Below are 14,880 nucleotides of genomic sequence, written 5' to 3' on the forward strand. Positions count from 1 at the left end.
ATTTCTTCTTTTTAAGTGTCAAAAATAAAGCTTGTATTTATATTTTTGTACTGATTAATAAAAATAAGTGAACAGACAACATAATCATAACAAAGGGCAAAAATTGATGGCATACAAATATAAACCCCAAAATTAACAAATTGTGATTTTTTTTCCCCCTTTGTTTGCTTTTGGAAATGCAAATTTGCCCACTCTACCACTCCAGGTCAGATGAGTACTTTGACATCAGCGTCCCCTTCTCCCCTCTGTAACCCCCCTGCCACTCCCCTGGGCCAAATTCTGCCTACAATGAAGTTCCTTGGAGTAACTGAGAGCAGAGCTTGGCCCAACAAGGCAGCATTTGTGGGCAAGCATGAAGACTGGAGTCAAGTCCAGGGGGCTGCCCTGGGTGCTGAGCCCTGCGCTGTGCATACTGGTGGCCAGGGTAGCCCCTCGGCTTTGGAGTGAGCAGAGTAGGACATTGGAAACTGCTCCCCTTGGCTTCAAGGCAAAAATGAACAGGAGAAAACAGGTGGTTTACAGAAGAGAATAATCCTCATGTTGACCAAGTCCTTGAAAAGTCAGCTGATTGCAGCAGAGAAATTACCGAAAGTGTGTGAATGATGACTTAAGTTTTAAGCAAAAAACTTTTCTTAATATGAAAACCCATCTTTAGTGTATGGCTATAAACAAATTAAAATTAATCACAACTCACAGAACGTGTGATTTGCCTTTGTTGTGTCATCTTGTCTGCTTTCATTTTGGATGTCTGGGATGGGGTGTCTATCAGGGACTGCTGATAAATGTGAACTGTTGAGTTCTTCTCAGCATGTGTACATGGACATGCATCAGACTGTACCTGTTCATAGTGTGAAAAATGAGAACAGTGCAAAAATCGAGGCGAGTTATCAATGAGAAGAGGGCAGTCTTCTTGGCTGCAAGTCAAATATAGTTGACTATGTCATTGTGTAGGTATGTGATGAAGAATTTACTTTACAGCGTCTCTCATAAACAATACTGTTTGGGAAGAGAGAACAGATTGTCTACTATGCTGTAAACAATAAACAGCTATGTCTATGGAAATAACTGGCTTGCAGCTCAGAAAAGCACAAACTGGTCATTTTATGGTCATGACTATGCTGGAGTTAGTTTCAAGGAGCAAAGATAGCCTACTTTAAAAGTGTTTTTAGTGCTGTGGGGCTCATGCACACTGCATAAGCTGGTGGTACACAGGTGCTTAAGGTTTCTAGAGAGTTTTTATTCACAGCTGGTAACAGAATCATTATGAAGATGGAAATGTCTGATGCTTAGTTTTTCTGTAAGGATAGAGAATAATCTTCCAAACACAGAATATCAGATATTCAGCTGATATTGAACTTGGTGTATTGGTATCTGTTGCAGTTTAAAAGAAAATATTTGTGGAGTTGGTTTCTACTTTGTTTTGTTTCATATTTGGAATGTGTGTCTTACTATGTTAGAAACTGCTGATCCTGTCAGTGTCTTTGAAGGGAAAGGTTGCAAGCAATCATGGAATTTGAGGGAATCTGCAGAGCATCTGCATCTGCGACACTGCTCAGGAGCTCCTTGAATTCTCTGTCGCTGCTTTCAATGGACCAAAATACCAAAAAGAATTTAATGAGAGTTGAAAATGTGAATGAAAAATGTTGCCATATAATGTGCACAAATATCTTGACCTTTGTCAGAACTGCCTCTATCTCTGTATGAGATGAGGGAAGGAGTGGCAAAGTGTTGAAATTATGATGAGATTACTTTGCTTCTTTCAGGGACACTTTAACATGAAGTTTATAGTGTGTTTCTCAAATGCTGTGGTGTGGTTTGGCCAGGCCTTGTTGCATTCAGCCAAATATGTGAAACGCAAAAGTGGAAGAATTTATGAAGACTTTGGGACAATGCTTTTGTGCTTACGGTTTCTGGTTTTTGACTGAATTTAACAAATATGATTTGTAACTCTACTCTTTCAGTAAATTATAAAAGTCACATTCATGGATATTATGGTGTACAGATCTGTATGGTGCCATTAGCAACACTGAGATACTCTGCTACAAGGTTGTCCTGATAATTGTTAAAATCTTTGGTTCACAGTTTGTTTCTTCTGATGGTGAAAAACTGAGCTTTCATAGGAACTCATTACTTTTGATAAAAACAAACATGGTAGGTCATGGAACTGAGAAAATCTCTTGAACAATGTCATCCTTGGGTCTCCACTGGTCATCATAAGCTGCTACTGCTGAGTAATGGGAGTTCTCTGTACACACCCAACACTCTTGAGCAAAGTGGAAGAGTAAATAAAACCAGTGAACAATGAACTTGGTAGAACAGCCATAGCAGTCTCTAACATCAGTAAAATGAGTGTAGGGAAGATAATTAAAAGCCCCTAGTTACAAGATTGTAAAACAGAGGTGTTGTTTTGTCTTGTAGCTCAAGAGGCACCAGCCCTGCTGCGGCATCTTACGGATCAGACAGTGAACGCCAGTAAATCTGCCATGTTGGAGTGCCAGGTTCGTGGTATCCCTGAGCCCCAGATATCCTGGTTTAAAAACCATGAGGAAATACAGCAAGAACCAGGTGAGAGCTCTGTGTACTCACCTACCACTGACAGGCTGCTTATTAACCCATCTGCCATAGGTAGTCATTTGTAGTGTCATTGGTACCAGCAGCCAGACACAAGGAAGAAGTATTGCCAAGGTATTCCAGGCAGGGAGGCAGCAACACAGGTGCTCCAGATTGTTCTGTCTCAGTCCAAAACCTGAGCCAGGTTGGAGGTCTAGACACAACAAGTCTCTATTGAGTCAGTGGAAAAAAGTTTTCATCTTATAAGAGTCATCTCCAGAGAAAGCTACTTCCCTCCATTTACTATAGAGGGAGCCTAAGGATAGGGTGTTTTGGCCAGAAGATAGCTAAGCAAGAGAAAACCAATCTGTTTGTATTGTGTTGTGTATGGGAGTACCAGGGGGAGTTTGTGGTAAGGCATTCAAAGTCTGTTCTTGAGTCACAAGCTACAACACTAAATCCATATCTGGGATGTCCAAAACTGAAACGTGTCTACTGGCAGCAGAGGAATCCAGGTCTCGTGCAACAGAAAGGAACAGTTTCCCAGGTGGCATATTCTAGTGACAGGAAAACTTTGGGAGATGTTTACTGCTGTGACTGGAATGTGGCTTCAAAGATCAGCTAAGACTAAATGTTCAGCTGCTGTCACGACAGTCATGGAAGCGTTCCTTGGAGATTTCAGATGGAGATGAATGACGGAGGAAAAGGCAAAACCTTTGTCCTGGGAATTCATTCACTTTTGGATCAAAAGCACACATTGAGCTAGTCTTATGGGCTCAATAAAAATGTTCAAAGAGGTTTGGTCCATACGATCTTGAGTTATAAGTGTAGTCTTCTATAATAATGTTTTAGAAAGTTTGTGGTTATGGTTCTGTCCTGCATTATTGGAAATTACTATAGCATGAATAAAGACAATTGGAAAAAAGTCTGAGGATTTCTCCAAGTGAGTTATAAGCCTGTACAGACTTGCAGCCCAAGCACTAAACTTAATCTAGAGTCAGATTCCATGCAGCTTTATGGTGACCACATAGTTGTAATGTGCATTAATAACACTGTCCTCTAAAATGAATGTTATCTGTCTAACTTGGGTGTAATAGAACACATACAATTAGGAGCCAGGAAGATGTTTCCAGAGGGTAAGTCAGAGTACTTTACTTAGGTACCTAAAATAGATGGTGGGAATACATTTTGATTGGACTGTAGTTATGATGGAGCCAAACACAAGTGTGTACTTGACTGCACATTTCCTGGCTATAGGGTGCCTCAGCAGCAGGCAGTCCTGAGGCCAAATCTGCTCCCTGCCTCTTCCTTGCTTCTTGGAGTATTGCGCAGGCTGGCTTCTGGGTTGACCTAGCTGGAATAAACAAGATGTTGAAACTTCAGGTGACTCCTGTGTTTTAGGGTACACCTCATGGGACCTCTCCATGCACTATCTGGGGTCCTTTTGTGAAGGGGACCACCATTCCACGCCACATGGGCAAGTGAGATTTGAGACAAGTCTGCTGCCCATAGGGGCAGTCTAGATATCTTTTGGAAGCGCTCTAAGCTTGAACTGCTGGTGGGGCAAACCCATGCCTGTAAGTGCAGTAATCAGACTACCCATTTTGCAAAAGCTGGAGACACGCTGAAGGATTCACCTGGATGAAAGCCTAGGCACAGTGCTAATCAACACAGACAGTACCAAGTGCTTCCAAGATCATTTCCTTGGCCTGAGCTTTTTCACTCGCCCAAGTGCTTTGCAAACAGTGATTTCCAAAATATTCACAGAGCGTCCAAGTACGTTTGGCTTTCCTGCAGATAACATTGTGCTGTGCAGTCTGTGGCTCATATTTCTTTTGAGAAGAACTTGAAGCAGATATTATTACACAAGGGCCAGTTTTTGTTTATATCCTGGCTCCCTCTCATTGCAAATATTTCATTTCACAGGAATAATTTTAGGGCCCGGAAGCCGAATGCTGTTTATTGAAAGAGTAAAAGAGGAGGATGAAGGACTTTACCAGTGTATAGCCACCAACTTAAAAGGCTCCGTGGAGAGTGCAGCATATGTCACAGTACAAGGTAAAGCATGACATTAAATGGGAAGTGCAAGCTTTCCAGAGTGATGTTCTTACTCAGGCTGGAAGGGCAGGGGTATGACCTGAGACTCATCTGGTGATCTCTGAAGGCAGCAATCTGAAGGAAGTCCTAGCAAGGGAAGCATACCAGGTTGGAAAGGAAGCCTAGCAGGAAATGCTAACTCAGTGTGTGTTTACACTGACCTAAAAAGAAGAATTACTTCAACCCAACAAAGATCAGGTCAGGGTAGGTGATAAATGTAAATTTAGTATCAGCAAAACAAACAAAAAACAGTAAGAAACTCTCTCCTACCCACACAATTTTGCATTTCAGGTTAATTCCATAGAAATTAGTGGCCTGGGATATTCTCATTTGTTTATTTTCAATGTAAAGTGAACCGCCAAATAAGACTAGAAGATTTTACCCTAGCGATAGCTACAAACGCGAAGGTGCTACTACAAAGAAGTAGGTATGACCTAGTTATTTCTGTAACCATTACTTGAGATAGTTTGCTACTCATTTAAAAGTCCAGCATTGTTCTGCCTTCTGACGATCTCAACCCATGCTGGTGGCAGTGACTTCTATCAATTCATTTTACACTGCATAAAAATAAATTTTATTCAGTGACCTTTTGATTTCATTAAATACCCTTTTGGCTCATAAATTATGAGATAAGAGAAGTAGATTGACATCCTCCATATAAGTCAGTACCATGTATGAATTAAATTTGACATAATCTATTCTACTGACCTCATGTGTTAAGTAAAGAGTCCTAAATGCATTTACTTTCTTGTTATAGAAGAAAATTTGAGTATCATCAGGTGTCTTGGGCAGGGATTATGTGTTTGTGGATGTTCTCGTACAATGGCTTAATGTATCTGAATACTACTTAGTATTTGGATACTACCCTACAGCTCAAGACAATTACAGCTACTAAATCAGTACTGATTTTCTGCCATGAGTGTGTTATCAGTCTGAATTAATGGTGATGATACAATAATGTTTTTGCTTTAAAATGTCAGGGATAAGTATATTTACATGGGCTGGCCTAACTGGTGAAATAAAGGAGTTAAAAATGCCTATCTCCTTATGAATAATTATAGAATCATAGAATGGTTGAAGGAACCTTAAATAACCTCTAGTTCCATGGCAGGGACACCTTCCACTAGACCAGATTGCTCAAAGACCCATCCAATCTGGCCTTGAACACTGACAAGGATGGGGCAACTACAACTTCCCTGGACAACCTGTGCCAGTGCCTCACCACCCTCACCGTAAAGAACTTATTCCTGATACCTAATCTAAACCTGCCCTCTTTCAGTGTTAAATCATTCTTCCTTCTCCTATCACTCCATGCCCTGGGAAAAAGTTCCTCTCCAGGTCTCTTGTAGCCCCCTTTTAAGTACTGGAAGGTGCTATAAGGTTTCCCCATAGCCTTCTCCTCTTCAGGATGAACAAACCCAGCTCTCTCAGCCTGTCTTTATAGGAAAGGTGCTTCAGCCCTCTGATCATCTTTGTAGCCTCCTCTGGACTGACTCTAACAGATCCACATCATTTTATGTTGGACACCCCAGAGTTGGATGCAGCACTCCAGATGGGGTCTTACGAGAGTGGAGTCAAAAGGCAGAATTACCTCCCTCGAGGTGCCTTGATGACACTAAGGATTTTAAGGCTGCTGTAATAGCTAAAAGAGTAACTTGCTGTCCAATGCATCCTACTAATTGATAGTCCTGGACTATGTCATTCATTATTGTATTGATTTTTAACATCATTGCAACCACAAGCATTCTGTCAGATGGCATCTAGGAAATCATATCTCCTACTCCAGAAGAGAGAAAAGAGAGCAGCCAAGAAAGTTTCTTCTCTGGTTACATGTCCTAAGGGACCACTGGCAATGTCCTTGTATGACTCCTGTGGGAGCAGGAGATGAAGACTACTGTACTAAAATTTATGGCTTTGAGACTGGACATTAAAAAGAAAGACAGTTTGTCTTATCTACTATGATCAAGGAAAATGCCTTTCCACCCTTTTCCTACTACAAGAAGGGAATTCACTGGAGGTTTTTTCACTCATTCCTACACTGGTCTGGAGTGCCTGTCCCTCTCCCAGGGAATGCCAGCCTCTGACCTTATCCCTGAGCCTGGAGAGGCAAGATCTAGGCTTTGCCACTTTCTTTGTGTTTCTTAGAAACACAGGCCCTGTGCCTGCCTCTGTGAGCACCAGAGCCTTCCCTCCATCCCAGCAGCTCTCAGAACATGGGGCCGCAGATCAAAGAGAGTGGAGCAGTGCCTCATGTCAATGGCCATGTTTAGCAGATTGGAAGAGTTGTGAATGAGTCAGGAAGGAAACGGTCTGTTCTCTTTATTTCCTCTGAAAAAATTCTTATACTCACAGATAAAACAATGTGTTATTTTTGTATCCGAGGTGGATGAATGGATGGTGGAATCAAAGGACTGTCTTTAAATAATCACAGCCTGTGTTTAGTTTGGAAGCAGGAGTTGCTGGGCTGTCTGAGTAGAAGAGGGGCCATGTTTGTGGGCATGTCAGAGCAAGGTCTCCTGGCTGAGGAACCGAAGAGGCAGCAAATATGCAAGGACAGAACAGAAACAGTAAATGGCTGCCAGAGCACCCAGCAGATGGAGGACACCGTATACCTAAAAGCCTGGGGACACATGCTGCTTAGCACATGGGGGACACAGGTTCTTGGGCAGCTTTCTTTTGGGGGTCACCTGCTTACAGAGTGGAGGACTTGCCATGAAAGCCTTGCCCTGCTTCTCCTAAGGACGGCCCTCACACTCCCTGTCAGCAGGAGCCAGGGGTACAGCTAGTTGCAGAGATGCTTCATCCTGAAGTGGATGGGCTGAAAAAGGAAGGAGCATCCTTTACACTCATGCTTGCTGAAATATGAATGTATAACAAGCAAATGAATACAGCAATGTGTCCTGTCTTAAAGATGATGTTTGATAACTTAATGTGAACCTTGCTGGTGAAAAGGAAAGTGTCACACTTATTAAGTATTCACTGGACTATTCTGACACTATGAAAATGGTGTGTTGCCTTTTAAATAACTTTTATTTAATTAAGTTTTTAATAATAACTTTGTCTATCATTTATCTATCTGTCTATCTATCTATCTATTTCTCTATCTATCTATCCATTCAGCTATCTACCTACCTACCTACCTCCCTACCTACCTAACCTCTCTGACTTTGTATATCAAAAAGTTGTTGTGCCTTTTGGGTCACTGAAGTCATCAGGAACTTCTCCATGAAGTTTAACTGGAATTCCCGCAGCTATTAAGTGAAGTTCAGCCTGGTTTATGTCTTATGTCTGTAAGAGTAAAGGCAAACACTTAGACCCGTGTTACCTCAGAAGTCCACCAAAGTGGGGTGTAAAGGAGTCCTGGCATTCTCTAGTCCAATCTCAGTTTAAACTAGAGTTATCACCAACAGTACATCCAGTCAGTGATTGCTTTATCTGGCTAGGTTATGACTACCTCCAAGGATGGAAATTCCTCAGCAACTCTGAGAACCCATCCCACTGTTGCACTGCTGTGATCATGGGATCACATAGATTAAACAGGGTAGGTCCCATTAGGGTAGGGGTCAGAGATGTTTTGGGTGCAGCAGAGTAGTGTTGTTGCCCCAGGCATTATTTTTCCCCCAATTGATACCTAAGCCACAGCTTAATGTTTAGGTGTTTAGAGTTGAAATCCTAATGAGCAAGTCCATGCCAGCCAAAGGCTTGAGCTTGTAGCTGGAGGGATTGGCACATTAATCCAGGCTCTCATCCTGGCATATTTGCACAGTTCTGGTGGCTTCTGTTACTACTGATAGAGGGAAGTGCTGCTGGTGGCACTTCTTCACTCGCCCCTCCTGACCCCTCTGCAGCACTACAGAGACATGATATAGTGTGGGAGGGCTTTTAGAGGGGCTCTGGGGCAGGAAGGGGGCTGCTGCTTGTGGCAATGTGTCAGGCAGATGGGACAGAGCTTCATACAAGGGAAAGTCTTTGTCTGATGAGGTGGCTGTTGAGTAAATATTTGGCAGGGAGGTGTAAGGGGAAGCCAGAAATCTTGGGCTGGTAGGCAGAGAGGGGGATTTAGTCCTACCTATAGGCTCTCCAAACTCTGCTAATCCTAAGACATCTTCTGAGTGTTTCTGTCTGTTCTGCCTCAAATCAAACCTTCTCCTACCCACATGAGAGCTCTAGCTTCAAGGCTTTTAGCAAGACTAGGAATCTGGCGCTTGATAACCCAGCCCAACCTCGTCTTGGGAAATGCTTTTTAGTTTTCTATGTTTGCTTGAACATTTCAAATACAGCACCTTTGTGTCTCTTTGCATCTCCTGGGCAGCATACTGTAGTGGTTAGAGGGTTGCTGTCTTCCACCCAGGACTGGCAGCACCATCATGCCTCAAGTGTTCTGTTTTCTGTGTTCTGCCATATGGAGCAGTGGCAAAAAATGAACTTCAGCCCCTCCAGGTTTTGCTGAATAAATGTCAGAAATTATTATTCAACATCTGCACATGTGCTGCTCAGAAGCAAGAGGAGGGTATCCATATGTAAAAGGAAATGCTGATGCCAGAGACTAAGCAAGCTGCATTAGACTGTATTATTTATGCCATCACTATGTTCCATGTCTAAATCAAGTACTTACACAAATACTTGTGAAAAAATAGCACTCTTGGAGAATAGATACTTTATATCTTCATTTGTAGTTGCAGTTGTATTTTTCCTCAATGAGCTTTATTCTCACAGCTCCAGAATGGACATACCAGAGCACTCTTAGATATGGGACGTGAATACAAATCTGATTATCACCTTTAGGGAGGGAAGACATTATGCTAATTAGGCAATATGCTCATACGCTCTGAACAAAGCTCTCTAGCCTTGCCTAAAACCAGGCAACACATCCCTCTGGATTACCCCGTAAACCCACCAGTGAGACATCAATCATCCCTTTTTCATGTGTCTGGAGTAACACCAAGCTGCTGGGCTCTGAAAGTATGCAAAAGCAGTTGACAAAACTACTGTGAAATCATGTTCAGAATTACTTCTCCTCATCCTCTCATTTCCCCTGTCTAGAGGGTGTTTCAAAATAAGTGGCAGAATATGAGGGTTCTTCTTGCATTTGCTACCAATCAGATGGAAAACATATTGTGGGAAGTGTGGGATTTTGACTTGATCACAGAATTTACAAAACAGACTGCTCTGAAACTATTTTACACATCCCTAAATAGCAGTCTGAAGTGAGTTTTATTTTGGCTTTTTTTAAGATCTGTCAGTGAGCTCTAATACTCTCCAGATTTTTAATGTTCATGTTTTCTTACTGCTCTGTTTTCAGTCATTGTTGGTTTTGTTTTTCCCTTTCTGTGCTTAATTTGTTCCCTGGTTTGGAGAGCTCTCCTGCCTGTTGGGTTCTGTGGGGTGCTGTTGGGAAAGGAGAGGGCCTCGTGTCCCCTCAAGGAGCCTGGCCCTGTGTTGCTGGTGTGACTAGCAGGAGACCTGAGGGCACAGAGACCACTGGGGAACCAGTGAGTTGAAGGGAGCACTGGGCCATACGCCCTAGGTTTCTGACCTGTGGGAATGGGCCCCTGTGCCATGCTTTGTATGAGCTGATCTTCCAGGTGCCAGATAAGATCTATCCAGGCCATGGGAAGAAGAGCTCATGGACTCCTGCTGGCAGCATCATGAGCCTCCAAAGGAACCCCCAGCTTTGCCCCAGTGAGTGTTTTGCTGAGGGCTGGTGGGTTTCCAGCACAGCTGGGAAGGAGGTGTGGGCTGCAGGGCTCAGCCATCAGCAGGGAAGAGCTCTCTGAGCAGTGCTCAAGGAAAGGCATCATGTCCTGGACAGCAAACCCCAAGCAGCAGCACTGCAGCATGCCCTGGGTCACACTTGGATTCACTGGTGCCTGCACAAGCCCTCCCTGGAGTTTCTCCTTGTATTATCAGCAGCTCTCACACCACAGCACTGCCCCTGGGAAAGGGCCAGCAGAGCCATCCCCTCTGTGCAGCCCTGTCCTCTCCTGAGACTGCAGGAGACCTTTTTTCTTGGCTCTGTGATCCAGTCCAAACAGAGATTAATGCCCCACTGAAAAGCAGCTGGTCCTTCCTGGTATTTTATTTTAATGGCAAAAAAAACATAAAGTGCCCTTGCTTTGCAGGTCGTTTTCTAAAATGTTTGCTGCTTGATTTTCCCAGGCGTGTCAGAGAGGTCAAACCTGGAGCTGATAACCCTGACCTGTACCTGTGTGGCTGCGACACTGTTTTGGCTCCTGTTGACTCTCTTCATTCGCAAGCTGAAGAGGGTAAGAACAGATTGGGATCTCCTGGTGACACCTGCCTCTCCTTGACAGCTCTTTGCTCATGTTGGAAAATCTTTCCCAGGCCAATGGAATTTCTGAGTTTAACAAAAAAAAAATTCCATTTCACTTACTGCAGCACCACCACTTTCACAGCACCAAGCCTGCCAGAGTTCAAGAAGCATTTTGACAATGTTCTCAGGCTCATGGTATGACTCTTAGGGTTGTCCTGTGCAAGTCCAGGAGTTGGACTTTGATGATCCTAGTGGGTCCCTTCAAACTCAAAATATTCTCTGATTCTGTAATACCACTCACCTTTGCTCCTGGTGCAATCACCAGGCTGCTTGTGGTTGCTGGGGAACCGTGACTTGCAAGGCTGAGTATGAGTAAGCCAGGAAGCAAAGTCTGGGTGGGGACAAGGCTCTGAGGGTCACAAGAATCTGTGTGTCTGACTCCCACCACAGGCATCCCTCCCATTCCCTTATAAGAGCTGTGGGAGTTTGGCATCTTAATGTCTTTGAAGATCTGACTGAGTGGGAATGACAGATCTTCATAGATAGTGCTGGGGTCTGGTTTGCACAGTGTCAGGTATAATTACATCACTTCTGAAGTGATATTTTACTGAAGCAGTTTTGATGGTGCAGCCTCTAGAGAGATGATCCTCTATCAGTGTGATAAAGTTAACTGCCCCTGAATCTGACCCTCCTTCTTTTCCAGGGCTGACTGATGGCTTAAAGCCCTTTTTGCTGACAGCATCATGCCTGCTTCGTGTGATGTGGGCAGGTTAAACCGCAGCAGCTTTCATAAGCAGAAAATACAACTCCTCAGTAGCTTAGAAAGATCTCAGGGTAACTTGCAGGAGAAGATGGGTTTGAGGGAACGGCAGTATTGGGGCGACAGGGTGCACTGCAAGACATGAGATGAGAAATGGCTGCATGCCCCCCTCTCCCCACTCCTCCACTGTGGCTCTGAACACTCCCAGCCCAAGAGGTATCACAGCATGACACCATAGGAATCAGCTCACAGCCACCACAGTGGAGCATATCCCACGTGGCTGCGTGATGATTGCTAAAGGTTGGTGCAGCCTGATGGACCTCTGAACCAGGGTGACATGGTAGGAGTCACTCTACCTGTATTCTTATTGCCACAAACTTCAGTAAGGAGAGACGCATGGGAGTTTGTGAAGAAAGAAAAGCAGAAATCAGCTGAAGCTGTGGAGAAGCTTCATAGCTGTAAGCAAAATTACAAGGCAAGCGGGACTAGTACTGAATGCTCACCAGTAATGATGAAGCAATTTGTAACATGACTGCAAACTCTTGGAAAAATTTGAGTTTTAAATGTAGCAAAGGGTTGCAGATTAATTTTTTATGAGACCAAAACTTTTTAGATTGTTAAAAGATAATAAAAATAATCATCATTGCTGTAGAACAAGGAACTTTAACTAGATGACATATGAAGGCTCCTTTCCAGATGAGCCTTTCCACCTAGTGTTGGTCTATGTTTATGGTCTTCTCTGTTTTTCTCTTATAAACCCTTACACTCAAGGATTTATGTCTGGAATTAGCTTTAAGTTAAACTTTATATAGAAATTATGTTGCTGCAACAGAAAAGAAATACATCCTCTCTGAGAGCATTTTCTTGAAGCCTGTCTGTTATGCATACAGAGAAAGACAATATCCTCAACAATTCCTCATCATTGAAAATGTTACTTCAAGTCTCTAGTTGTGCCAAAAATTTGGTATTTGGTGCATCTGAAGGAAGAATTGCAGGAAGCTGTCTGAACTTTTCCACTCTGCTATTGCTTTTTCTGAGATGAATCCACTTAAAAGCTCTTCTATGTGACTGGTAGGAGCAATCTGGTACACACATCTCTATCTAGAAACACCCTTTTTGGAGCATCACACAGGTTTCTGTTTCTACCCATATCCCACTTATCCATGTCCTGCTCAGTGTTAGTGGATGGTTTGGATCCAAGCTTTATGCCTCTTCAGTTTTTCCAAGCATCACTACAATCTTTCTTGGGACTAACTTTATAGTTCTTTGGTATGGTGAAAAGCAACTAAACGAGCAGCTATTAGTTACTGTCATTTTAGTCCAGTTGTGCTTGTAATCAAGGCATGCACAGCTAGTAATATCCTTCTCAAAAATGCCTGGAAATGCAGGTATCAGGGACATTTTTCCAATCTGTAGAGGAAGAAAGCTGAAAGTCACAGAAGACAATTAAAGCAAATTAAAAAAAAAAACCAATATATGGATATATCTGTATGTTTGTGCCTGCACCTGTGTGCTACTTCCACAAGTTTAGGAAAAGCAACATGTTGAAGTTTAGTTGAGGAGATTTCCAATAAATTCCAACTAATAGGCAGCAAATTATGGTAAACCTTTTCTATCGAAATATAAGTACTCCTGTGTCAAGAAAAGTCCAGTGAATTAGAATGGCAATCTAGATGCTCTTTGAAGGAAAATATATTTCAAAATGGATGAACTGCAGAAGACTCTGAGATCAGATTCATCTTTTCTTACATTTCTCATGTGAAATGGATAATCCATTTGCTTAGTAGAAACTGCACTGGCGATTTCTTTTGAAATGGTATGTTTTAAATTATGTCTTTGAGTCTGGCTGTTTATAAATTCCTTCAAGCTCTAATAATTTGCATAAATTTTTCAGCAATGATACCAAAGAAATAAAAAATTGTGAAGAAAATTTGTAAGCAGTTTCTGAAGTATATAATATCTAGTCTCCTGATGACTAGTCTTGCACAACTTCTAACCACATATGACCTATCTTTGCCGGTTGTATGGAAAAAATAAACACTGGCAGTTGAACACCATCTGTTGCATGTGGCCACTTCTTGCTTTGCACAATCATGAAGAAAAGTTATTTTTATCTGCAGTGTTTAGTCACTTGATGAAAACATTTCTTCTGAATGTGCAGAGGGCCCTGTGTCATAACACCATATGTTAATACAGATCCACATGGATTTCATTGAAAAAGTGGTATGTCACATAGGAGGAAAGCTAGAGGAAGGAGTTTCTTCTATACAAAAAGTCTTGCAATATGTAGAATAACCAAATCAGCTTAACCAAACCATCTATTTTGCTGTGAAACACACAACCCTGTGAACAGAATGAACTTGGAGCCCTTGTTCTAAACAAGAATATGCTGACAGATACCCTTATACTCTATTTAATTTTGCAATATTTGTTTTCTAGCCTTATTCCTCTGAAATGAAGACCAACCATTACCTGTCAATCATAATGGATCCTGACGAAGTTCCCTTAGATGAGCAATGTGAACGTCTGCCTTACGATGCCAGCAAGTGGGAAATTGCAAGGGAAAGACTTAAACTAGGTAATATTGGCATACTTCACGTTGAGTTTGCGGTGATTGAGTAAGATTATCTGTAACCAGAGGAGCTGGGTGTGTTCTAGACATGCAGCACGACATACTGCCAGGTTCGGTGTGATCTGTTCCATACTGAGGGCCACCGGTCTGTGAATGAACTTCAGCATTTAGGACTGACTGACTGTGTCTACCTGGTTTTTCACATATATATTTTATCTCCAGGTAGGAGAATTAAATAGAATCACAGAATCTTTTATGTTGGAAAAGACCTTTAAGATGAAGTACAATCATTAACTCAGCACTGCCAAATCAATCACTAAACCATGTCCCTCATTGTGACATCTACACATCTTTTAAATACCTCCAGGGATGATAAGTCCACCACTTCCCTTGGCAGTCTATTCCAATGCCTGACCACCCCTTTAGCGAAGAAATGTTTCCTAATGTCCAACCTGCCCATGCACAACTTGAGGCCATTTCCTCTAGTCACTGAAGGTGCACTCGATCCCCTTGCCCAGATTATTGATAAAGATGTTGAACAGGGCTGGCCCCAGTATCGAGCCATGGGGAACACCACTAGTGACTGACCACCAGCTGAAATGTGACTCCTTTCACCACTATGCTCTG

General features: G+C 42.6%; 1 protein-coding gene across 2 annotated transcripts in view; it reads left to right on the forward strand.

The window, feature by feature from the left end:
* The window catches only part of FLT1 (fms related receptor tyrosine kinase 1), a 111,317-nt gene that overhangs the window by 72,504 nt on the left and 23,933 nt on the right, over window positions 1–14,880 (forward strand). For both annotated transcript variants that reach the window (XM_027727193.2, XM_039386867.1), the window contains exons 14-17: window positions 2,419–2,565; window positions 4,477–4,608; window positions 10,807–10,913; window positions 14,121–14,259. In XM_027727193.2, the coding sequence (XP_027582994.1) occupies window positions 2,419–2,565; window positions 4,477–4,608; window positions 10,807–10,913; window positions 14,121–14,259 (525 nt within the window). The remainder of the gene's footprint in view (window positions 1–2,418; window positions 2,566–4,476; window positions 4,609–10,806; window positions 10,914–14,120; window positions 14,260–14,880) is intronic.

Source organism: Pipra filicauda, unplaced genomic scaffold (assembly GCF_003945595.2).
Source record: "Pipra filicauda isolate LSUMZ 115617 unplaced genomic scaffold, ASM394559v2 scaffold50_size3627746_pilon, whole genome shotgun sequence".
Classification (NCBI taxonomy): Eukaryota; Metazoa; Chordata; class Aves; order Passeriformes; family Pipridae; genus Pipra; species Pipra filicauda.